The 11,659-nt window shown below is 39.6% G+C and overlaps 1 protein-coding gene across 1 annotated transcript in view; it reads right to left on the bottom strand.

The window, feature by feature from the left end:
- Positions 1-1,076: 1,076 nt before the first annotated feature.
- The window catches only part of MED14 (mediator complex subunit 14), a 36,864-nt gene continuing 26,281 nt past the window's right edge, over positions 1,077-11,659 (bottom strand). Inside the window, exons 22-31 of the mRNA XM_009480048.2 lie at positions 11,410-11,565; positions 10,736-10,847; positions 9,962-10,093; positions 8,703-8,885; positions 7,785-8,020; positions 6,919-7,098; positions 6,613-6,720; positions 6,039-6,164; positions 5,235-5,424; positions 1,077-1,655 (exon numbers count right to left, since the gene is read on the bottom strand). Of these exons, the coding sequence (XP_009478323.2) occupies positions 1,582-1,655; positions 5,235-5,424; positions 6,039-6,164; positions 6,613-6,720; positions 6,919-7,098; positions 7,785-8,020; positions 8,703-8,885; positions 9,962-10,093; positions 10,736-10,847; positions 11,410-11,565 (1,497 nt within the window). The 3' untranslated portion in view covers positions 1,077-1,581. The remainder of the gene's footprint in view (positions 1,656-5,234; positions 5,425-6,038; positions 6,165-6,612; positions 6,721-6,918; positions 7,099-7,784; positions 8,021-8,702; positions 8,886-9,961; positions 10,094-10,735; positions 10,848-11,409; positions 11,566-11,659) is intronic.

Raw genomic sequence — 11,659 nt, 5'->3', positions numbered from 1 at the left:
TCAGACCTCGAATCCAGACTAGTAGCCAGCATAACAGCCAGCCTTTTTCAGACATCCTTGTATGATCTCTCAATTGTTTTAAAACATCGGTTTAGTTGTGAAAAGACAGAAATACAAAACCTTTCCAACTGAGTAGCAGCAGCAGCGACAACAAGGTTTAAAGATTGCCAGGGTTTTCACTCTGCTAGATGAGTTTTGCATTTCAGAAGCAGAAACTGTGTAAAAGATTTTAGATACACACAGGTCAGAAAAGGACCAACTGATTTAGAATACATCCACCAAAAGATTTTTCAAATTAGTTTGAAACATCCTTCAGCTGAGCAGGGAGCTGACAGAGCTCTGCAAAGGGAGTGAGGCAGAGCAGCAGAAAGCCACTCTTGCAGGAAGTCAGGAAACAAACTTGAACTCAGTAAAAATTTGAGAATACCAATCCATGAGGACAAATGGTTAAATGACAGAGTAATTCCTAAGGATGGAAATTTTATTCAATTATAAGAGCCTTCAGTCATCACTGACAAAGTTATCTACATACATCCAATTCAAAAAGATAAATGTGAGGTTGTTTCTTTTTTGGATCAGGCTCTCCAATTTCATGGTATACAGTTCAAGCTTCTATTTTACCTGCCTTTACAATAAGAGAAATACTACTTTATTATTATAGAGGTGTCTATAACTACAAACTCCATGACAGATGAAAAAAGGTGCTTTCTTCCACTAAACTTTGCTTTTGGGACAGAACAGATGTAGCTCCTTATGACTCTAAGAAATTAAGCACTTAAGTAATTACTGGTTATTTACACACCAGGAAAATGAACAAACTGTTTCCCCATAACTTGGAACAACTCAATCCCACAGGATAAATAAGGGGTTTTACTGGCTTGTTTGTTTTTTGTTTATTTGTTTGGTTTTTTAAGTTAGCAGCACGTGTGTGTGTGTGTGTGTGTGTGTGTGTGTGTAAACAAGATCACATACAGAGATAGCCAAGTAAGAGATCTAGCCAGTGGCTATAGTGGAGAGGAAGAAAGTTTAAGATTCTACAACATTCAGTTTAAGATTTTTTAATCCAGTTTATTAAATATTGCTTTTTGGGGACATGTTTACAACAAGCCCAAATAAATTGTTTAAGGATTCAAAGCAGTCATATTAAAATACAGCTTCAATATAAAGTTTGTCACAGTTTTACAGTATTCAAAAATGACAGACCTGCCTTAAAAAAAGACTATTACACCAAAACATAAGAAAAACAGAAAAAACAAACAAGTTTGGCATTTTCATAATCTTTATAGTATAAAACAGAATATTAAATCTATTACCAGCAAGCTGATACTTCAATCTATTACCTAGTCTGAAGTGTCTCCCATTAAAACACACTATACAACAGCACTATACAAAAAGTTGTGGTGATACTCGTTTGATGAAAGTGCATCCCTGAAAGTTTGCCAGTTTATTATAGTTAGCTCTTAAAAAAAAAAAAAAAAAAGTAAAATTAAACGTCCTCTTTTAACCGAAGGCTTTAGTATTTTTTTTTTTTTTTTTTTTTTTTGCGGTTTTGTCTCGCTTTCAGCCTTCTTTTAAAAGTGTCTAGGGACGCCCACCAGGGGGCAGCGTAAGATTAACCATCAAATCACGAACGGCTGCAAATATTGTGCATTCACCTGGAACAGGGAAAAGAGACAGGTTAGCATCACCCCACACACCCGCCCTCCACTCTAACAAGCTCGCGAGGCAGCGCGCGACGCCGACTCCGACCACGCCGGCACGGCTGCTACCCCGTACGGGCAGCGGCTGACGGTAACACGGCGACTGCGACTCGCAAATCCCAGCGACCTCCGCGGACGTCGGGATTTGTCATGATTTTAAGTGAAGTAGCTCCGGCTTTTTCCAGCAGGGCCGCTCTTGTTGGTCATGAAATGGCAAGCAGCTCTTAGCTTTTAGTGGCTTTTGAACGTCAGATTGAATCTACACTAGAATTTATCGTGCATGGCACTGCAAGCCGGATTTTTCTGCATGTTATTAAGTAAAAGCACCACATCTTGCAAAGAAAAAAAACCCACCCAAAACTAAAACCCAAAACTTTTTCAAGTTCTATTTGTATTGATTAAGAGCAGAAACTAAACATTTCAAAAGACTCAAGCCTGACACAGCTGGAAGATGTTTTCTGTCCTAAGCCTAGTTTTGGAAACATTTCTAATTGCAAGACTGGGCAAAAGTCAGAAATCTGTTTCTTCCAACCAAATCGCTCTGGCTCTACCCTTGACATCTGAACTGCAAAATAAAATACAGAGCAAATGGACTTTTGTTTCAAACAGCTGAGATCTAATACAGAGAGGAAAAACCAGCCACAGCGGTCTCAAGTTCTGAATACCAGCATTTTTTGACAAACACACACACACACACATATATTCTGAAATAGCTTAAGAAAGTTAAAACCAATAGAATCAAAAGGGTTTAGTAAGAACAACAAAAGGTGAAGTATTAGGCAGCTGTGACTTTCATCTACTGTTTCCTGGTAAGAGAATACAATTAATAGCCACTATCGTACCCTGCTCACAGTGGGCTGAATTCTTCCTGCATATTTCAAGAAACATTGATTAAAAGACATGGAATTTTGTTGCTGAAGGAGCAACAGTGTGAGCAAAGAGATAAGAGCAGAGCCTGTTGGGATGCATTAATCCTAACTGCCAAACTAGGGATTCCCAAGATTATTTTGGGCAAGTCATTACCACATCAAAGCTACAAATCTGGGCTAAATACCATCCACTGCATCACTGAAAATCAGACACTGAAAAACGCTTAGGCGTTAAGTGCTCTAAGAAATATCACGAGTCCCCTGAGCTCCTCTCTAAGGGTCACCTCCAGCGTCTGTAGGGACTTTCATTTCCTTACCAGATTGATGTCCACTACATAATGCAGGTTGTAGACTTACAGCTCAAGTTTAACCCTATTATTCCAGGGCATTGATTCCACCTCAGTTCATATAATTTTTTCCCCAAAATAAAATATTTTTTTCCCATGGAGGCGTAGGTAAAGCGATCTCAGAAAGACAGCGTGCTCACAATGAGTCAACATTTTACTGTTAAACACAGCAGAATGTGTTTGTCCACAGATCTGAAAAGAAAACTCTTTCAAAAGAACTTACTTTTCAGGCACTACCATTTTATTAAGAGGAAAATTAAGCTGAATACAAAATACTTTCTCACAAAGAGAGAAAGGTAAAAAAGATACAGCCAAAACGAGGCAACACTGATTACGGGTTACAATGAAAGTGCCAGTAATATCATATGTGCATGATGGGAAGCCCTGGTCCTTTCTGACTGAAACAGTGAAAAAGTCACTTAACCAAGCAAATTGTAATTAGTGCAGCAGAAGAGCTAACACAGGTAGGAAAATCCTGGGTACAGCACAATAGCATCAGAAGAGAAAGGATATGTATCTGGGATCTCCCATGTACTGCTGTTGTAAAAAAAGTCTCCCAACTATCTACTTTTCATCTGTTGGCTCTCCTATCACCTTTCAATGGCAAAGAAAAGAAGGTATCTTGTTCTCTTTTATCAGATACAATAATGTAAGTTTTGACAGTAAGAACACAGGAAATTGCAGTTCAAGTGTCCTCAGGGAAGATCCTACTTTGGCTGGGTGGTGGTGGTTGTGGAAATAAATAAATCAATCAATCCATACAGACTCATTCTTTCTTTTAGAAGTCAGAGGAAGGACTACTAGAAATGTCCTCTGCTTGGCCAGCTACACTCTTCTTTGCCTGGGTAAGGTCCTGCTCAGGGCCACCATCTCTCTTTATAGGCATTTTTTCCCTGTCTATACTCTGCCCTCTGTGCCGCATTCCCGAACTACTTCAAAACTTGTATGACGAACAAAAATTGTCTATCCTGATCTATCTAATGATCATCAGAAGACATCTCACCTGGGATACTCAAGAGCAGCTTTGACAATTACTCCCTATGCTGCGGTATTTTGCGGAGGGTTTACCAGAAAACACAACTTAGTGCAATAACAAACAGCAAAACAAGCATCTACCCTTCCCCGCACTAGGGGAACTCAGTGGGGTAGCACCTTCCAAAAGAAACATCTGAAGTTTAGTTAATGTATCCTGAAATAAAAGTGCTATACAAACAACAGTTCTGTACCACATACAGAACTCTTACAGGTAATCCCACATGCCCTCAAGGCTATTTTCTCTCCTGTTTACCTACACTATTACTATACGTTAAACAGAAAATGCATGTTAATTTAAGTCTCATCACAATTTTCAGAAATGTATGCATACCCACACCAATTTAAGATAAACATTGCTCATGTTCTAGCACTTGAAATAAACCATCAAGCATAGTTCAAGTTACCGCATAACAACAAGATGAATAATTATACAGAATAGAAGTAGAATTCAACTGCTGGATTCACAACTTCAATCTATTCACTGGGTTATTGGAAAAAGGCTTTGTTCTTCAGCATATAACTACAGCAGAAGTGAAACTTATTGTTCTTATGAGCCATCTGTGTATTAGGACCCTAAACCACTGCTTACAGACAACATGCTGCCCAAAGAACCTGCTACTGTTGTTCAACGTTTCCGATATTAAAAACAAAAAAATAAAAAGCATGACAAACAAGAGGGAAAGCAAAGCACAACGTTACTCACAGTGCACTACCTACGGGCCAATGAACATTCAGAACAACCTATTTAGCTCAAACACTTCACAGCACGTTTGGTGGACAGAACTGTATGCACCTCTGTTAGTGTACACACTGACAAAGGAGTATACAATCACTCCAATCACTTTTTAGTCATTCACAGCACATGGACAAGTTCTGATAACTATTTTAACATCCCCTTATATTCTACTGTTAAGCTAAATAACTTCATATTAACCATGAAAACTGACACTCGACCATAGCATATTTCTTGTGACTCATTCTGGGCTCATTTGTTAAAAAGTATGACTCCTACTGTGCAGCAAGAGTTGGGCCAATAAGAGGTGCATTCTATCACTTGGGCAGAACAGCAAAATCCAGCCTGAATCATCAGTGTAACCTTCTGCTGTGTTGCCAATACTTGCTACTAAGTTATGTATTGCCTGTCACATCAGGAGTTTGTTATCACTAAGGAAGTATGATAGAAACCAAGAAGAATTCAGACTTAGGAGAGGTTTAGTTTTACACTGGAGATTTGTCACAGATGTCTGGGTGAAGAGAATATATCTACTGGACATGTACAGTACCTGGTCGTGGTGAATTCAGTTCAGCAAACCTCTTTAGAATATTGCTAACCATCATTGGAGCAGCAACAGAAGAGTTCTGCTGCCTGGGAATGTCAGCTTGTTGCGTTGTACCCGAAGCCATATCATAAATAATTGGGACGATAATACTAACAGCTTCCTGTGGGACTGTTGTTTTCTGTGTTAGCTGGAGCTGTGGGAAAAAACAAAAAGTGTGTTAAATTGAATGACCATGTACTTCAGCGCAACTCCTGATACAGCTAAACACTCAAGGCCTACAGACAGCATGCACTTCCACCCCCTCAGTTTTCAGACGTCAATTCAGTAACAGAGAAGTTATCAGGTGTAGACTATTTTCTTCTCCAAAGCACCCTACAGTGAGCATTGCCTCAGAGACAACACTGATACAGATTTGTTCTAAACATCTCATTCCTGCTATCCTTTCCCAGCACCACTAATGTGTGTATCACTTGATCTAGGTGGTTAGTGCCTCAAAGAAGAACAAAACACCCCGAAGTCAAGCATTTGAAGATACCCGTAGCCCAGAGGGAACCGAACTTTATATATTGTCAACATCTCTCCAAGAACCCAAAACACGAAGAGCTGCTGTGCTTTTATAGGAGGGAGAACAGGAATACTAGCTGAACTCATTACAGAAGAGATGCACGTATATCTAGGCTTCCAAATGGCAGAACATTTTTAGCTATTACAGTTGTCAGATATAGCATGCTTATGTTTTGCTACTAACCCGTGATGATTTCGAAGACATGCAGCCCACAAAATTTTAAAACAGATAGCACTACTTACAAAAAACAACATTTTGGATTTCAGCACAACAGCAGGTGTTCCTGGAGGCGCAATTGGCGGTGCACTGGGAGGAATTGTTAAACAAAACTGCACATTCCATTTCAGCTGACTTGCCTGATCAGGGAACTGTTTTGAAAGAGCAGCACAGAGAAAGAACAGCAAAGGTCTCACATCAGTGACATATACGACTATGAACTAGGAAAGTTTTACAAAGTAGAATGTGCGCCTCTAGCTAAACTAGCAGATGTTGCCAGGTTTAGCATAAGTCAGAATAACTCTGAAAGAATTGAGCATAGGGTAAACAAGAATACAATCAGAAAGATTCCAGCCAGCCTACGCATGTGCCTATGGTGCAGTAACATGCCTACAGTTTCTCAAAATCATCAGATTAAAGGAGAAATTTTGGGAGTTTCCAGGAGAGCTAGTAGTAAAATGAAAATTTCTTTATTAACACTAAATAACATATGTATAAATTGAGAGTAATTTATGTGTTTACAGATAAAGATACGGCACCTTTTTTTTTTTTAAATATAATAACCGAAGTTGGGTGAACTAAATAGAACAGTTAACTTACCAGCTCAAGTTTCATGATGTGTACGCAGTCCCTGAGGATATGCGTTGGAGCCCCTAGTAATTTTGTGAAGGCTATTAGGGTGTTTGCTTTAAAAGGTGGTCCTGCAACCTAAAGAAAGACACTGTTTAGTACTGCCTGTTTAAATATAGCTATATCATTTAATATGGTAACCAGCATGCACTGCTGTTAATTTTATATTTTGCAGCCCTTTCACATGCCAATGAAAGTCAGCAGTACCACTCAAAACACCATCAGAAACTAAAAGCAATGCACAAAAATTTAAACATTAATGATTTGAGTACATACCCTTGTTTCAAAGAACTTCTCCAAAACTTGTAACTCCTCCGATTTCCACTGTCCTGTATTTTCAGGTGTTACTTTCAGTTGCAAGGTCTGGTTGGTTTTGGGATTGAGAGCAACCCTGCACTTCAGTGCCTCCGTCTTAAACATAATTACACCTGGTTCATTGGAGTTTATTAACTGTAGCTGCATAAAAAGAAGTATCACATTCAATCAGTCATTCGTTAAATATGGCATGCACACACATTCACTCCCAAGACTGTAGTGATCAGTCTGCCCTCTTTCCAGAAAGAAACACGTGATATTTGTATACAGATAAAATTGCCTTGAGAATGAAGCTTATGCAAGATTTGGCTTCTTTCTCTGTCACTGAATTAATGCCAAAGAAGTGAAGAGGTGCACATTGTCTGTCCCAAACCCTAAAGCAACATTCATGACTGAGTAGTTCAGTTACTGTCAACTAGTAATTTCTTGGGCGCTCCTGCCAAGTAGTGGCATTCATAGTAACCCTGTGGCTGTTCTAGTTAACTCCCAACGGACATGCTAAACTCACAGGAGCCATGGCATCTGAAAATCTGGTCATAGTCTTGCTATCATACCAGTTATTAAATGTCACCTGACCAAACAGGCTTTCCACTTCAAATCTGCGTGGAAAAAAAGTGGAACTAAATGTTTTTTCTAAATTTTGACACTTTAGACAGCAAGATTCAGAAGTATAGCACAAGTCCAACAGCAAATACTTACTATATTTGAAGCATTTCAGTTGTGAATTTGAAAGATTCTGATCCGAAAGACATGGAGTACAGAAGCATGAAAAAGAACAGTTGTGAAGTCATACTCGCAGGTCAGTATTAAGACAACCTAAACCATACCGTTTCCTGCTGTATGATCCTCTGAAGATGCCTCCTCATAATAACTGATCCGAGGAATCGCTCAAGAGGGGAGCAAAGATAGCTGCCAGCTAGTCCCGGCACAAGCCCAGGGGTAGGAGAGGGCAACAGCAGAATATTCAAGGCACTGTGGGTGAGGACTGTAGGTATGGATGCAGCCCAAGAGCGCTGAGGTAGTTTACGAGGTGGAGGCATGCTGGTCGGCATTGCTTGGGAACCTGTTGATACAGAAGAAGTACTTGCAGTAAGGAAGGATTTCAGCTGAAACATAAGATAGGTGTTCACTTTGTTGTCACTATACAAGCAATGAGTTCTCTGGGCCAAAGCTTAATTGCTCTAATTTAAGAATTTGGCTGCGTAGTGATAGGCAACAGATAGACAAAGTCAAAGAATTAGAGTTTTGACCCTCCACCCATGCAAAGAGTCTCAGTAACATTAAAATCCTACTCCCTCTTCCTCTTTCTGCAGCATGCCAGCAGATAGCAGGTTTGTACAACAAACTCAATGAGATGTAAAGATGGCTAAATCAGTCGTGCAAGAGCAGCATTACAACTCTATGATGTGAAAAGTTAGTATTTGGGTAGGCAAATATGCCTATCATTGCTTTCACTCTGAATAATTTTCTCTCAGTCACGGAGCTCAGTAGTTTAAGACTAATTTCTGCAGTGCAACCAGAGGCATCAATCCTCCTGAAGTTTATGCTATATGATTTAACTAGTTTTCCAACTTGTTACAGAAGACTTGAATGAGGACAGAATAAAGGCTTCATTTCCTTAGATATTTTACTGCACAAGGGCAGTAAGGACCGTTAGGCTGACACACAAAACTACCAAAAAAACCCAGAACTAGAAATGTTAAACATGAGTGTTTCACAGTCATAACACTGATAAAGAAACCTACTTGTTCCAGCTCGTGGGGAATGAGAGGCATCTGGGACAGGTGAATGAAGGGAAGGGTTGGCTGGTGACATTCCAGGCATTCGTGCTGCTGGTGATGGACCAGAGACCTGGGGAGATCCTGGCCAGTTCCCTGCACGCTGACTGGGTGACATCATGGTGTATGGTGAGCTTGGGTCTATGGTACCTACAGATGTTACAAGACTGTTGTTATTTTCTTAGAAGTGCAAGGTTTTCTAATCTAGAAATCTAAAAAAAGGCTTACCAAAATCTGTAAAGCATGAAAGTGTCTGCAAGCTTTTAGACTACATTTTACAACCATATAAAAAACGTAAGGGGGGGGGGGGGGGGGGGGGGGGGGCAGAAATCGAGATAAAAATTCAAGGATTTTCTGGTTGTATTTTTTAAAAAGTAAAATAAAATTGAACGTTAAGGCAAATGGGCATGTTCAACATGTAACGGGGTCTAAACTAAAAAGGGCTCTTGCCTATAGACTTGGACTTCTACTGCTCCTTAGCAGCTGAAAGCCTCAGCTAGACTCTTCCTTACCTATTCAGTATCTTACAGTTATCTCTGCAAAAGTATCTTTGGTTTTGTACTCTGCTATAAAGACTGATCAGAACAAGCTTCTTAAACTGTCTGTTGTATATCTATCTCATTTTGTTCATCTTGACAGTTAAATCGGTGTCCTAAAATAACAAATCTGAAGTGTTCATTTATTGTGATCTATGGAATGATTTCCAATGCACTGCAATTACAGCAAACAATTGTTTTGGCACCTTTCCCAAAAAACATAATATAGGAAACAACCAAAAGGCATGTTGCTTGCATATAGGTATGTCAAACCAGCAAGACTCTGACAATGTTTTCAAATTGAAAGTATTTGAATTTCTAACCTGTTCCAGTTACTTTTCCAGGAAATGCAAGCAGTGCAAATACATTAACTACTCTAACAAGAGACAATGCTCATTAAAAGCTGCAGCCATTGTTCTGCTACAAGACCACATGGAATTTCCCCACATTAGTAAGCAGGAAAGAGTGACTGGTAGTCAATTTTTAAAACGTTAGGAACACCTCAACGTGCCATGCAGCCTCTTTTGACTACTGTTAAAAGTTACCCCACATGTACGAAAATAGCTACGTAAGCCAATTACCAGACATGAATTTTTCTCAATTAACTGAAGTCTGCTGCAGAAGACTTAATTTCAAGAAGCAAATGTGTTCTCCTTGTCCTATATATAGACCTGCCAGTAAAGAACTCACCATGTGGGCTGGCAAAGTTAGCTGTTTGTCCCATTGTGATTCCAAGAGAGGAAGGTGAAGGAGTTGGACCAAAGGATGCTGGTGATGGTGCTCTTAAAGCTCCGCTAGGTGAGCTTGCAGCATGCAAATTTCCTAATCAAAAACACCACGTCACTCAACATACACGTTTCCGATTTTTCTGTTACAATTTTTTCTATCAACTGCTACAGCTCTCTCCTTTTTAGGGAGACAGCAAACGATTCATGAGAATTTGTTTTGCACTCACAGGCTATATTTTGTACATGCATGAGCATTATATTTTCCAGATTGATTCACCACACAAAGGAAACTTTCCAAGATATTTGGCTTGAAGAATGGCATTTCCCCCTGCCCAGCCCTTCCCCAAATTTAAATATTTTCAGCTGTTGCGCTATAACAGCTGGGAGCAGAAAGCAGAGCTTTGGTGATGAAAAGCTTTTCTGAAAAAGCAGGTATTTAAAATTAACAGGTTTTGATCTGAGCACGTTGTAAGCTGTAAGAATGAAATCGTCCCAAATTATTACATAGCTAAAGATGACAGTTTCACTGAATGTTTTTTTTTTAGCTTCAAAATGTACTTTCCAAAACATGCACAGCAAGACTTTGCTTTGCTATTTTTCCACAATATAAGGTGTATTCTCTTGGCTAACTTGGAGATAAACACAGGTCAAATAATAGAAAAAACATGCACACACAAAAAGAGCTGCATGTGTATTTCCAGTACGTGATTCGCACACAAACTCTCAGCCATCTTACCTGGTGACTGTGTGTGCATCATAGATGGAGATGGCGTCACTGTGTTGTGATAGGAGGTGGGTGGTGAAGTAAGAGGATACGCTCCTGATGCTCCCGCCTGTTTTGCAAATGGCTGAAATTGTCAACATGGGACAATGAAAATCTTTGATCATTTTGTACTGAAGTTAAGTATGTGCAGGAGAATACTAATGAGAATTTGTTCCCCAGCTATGAAATCTGATAGGTCCATCAACATAGTTATTTGATTCTTTGTATCACCTTGTTCAAGTGCTCACTATTTTTTTTAAAGGGAGTTTTTGCAGTTTTTCCTCAAGACATAATGCCTCTGCACCTCATTCCTTTTTATCTGCCACCCTTATAACAGAGAAATCTCCTGACTCCCCCTCCCATCTTTTATCTTAAACAGTCGCCCTCCCTCCCTCAGTCCTTTGATTCTAAGGCAGCAAGCCTCATGTAACCTTCCAAAGCTGCTATTCATATGCTATGGGCTGTTTACACTGGAATGAGAAACGGCAAAATAAATTAATACATTTTGCCCCAAGGGTAATTCCACAGCAGAGAACTATTATTGTCTCCCTTTCCATTTTCTACTGCTAATCCTTCTAGAACGAGTGTTCTTAAAAACCTACAGTTGTGGAAGACAATAAACTTTTCTGATTTTGCCTGGAGGGTACCTGTTGCTGTGGTTGCTGCGGTGGCTGCTGGGGTTGAAGCTGTGATATCAAAGAATCCATCATGTCTCCTCCAATAGGAGAAGGTGGGTTATCGTCTTCATTTACAGATCGTCTTCGTGCATCCTGATTGCTGTCAACAAACATGTTCAGGAATGTCTGTGGAAAAATCAGTTTTGTTAGCAGTTTCTCCATTTAAATGTTATTACATAAATGAGCACGGTATTTGCTGAGCTCTAATACTATATCAGCT

This window comes from Pelecanus crispus, chromosome 1, assembly GCF_030463565.1.
Source record: "Pelecanus crispus isolate bPelCri1 chromosome 1, bPelCri1.pri, whole genome shotgun sequence".
NCBI lineage: Eukaryota > Metazoa > Chordata > Aves > Pelecaniformes > Pelecanidae > Pelecanus > Pelecanus crispus.
The sequence above is the reverse complement of the archived record's forward strand: the minus strand, read 5'-3'. Positions and strand labels throughout refer to the sequence as shown.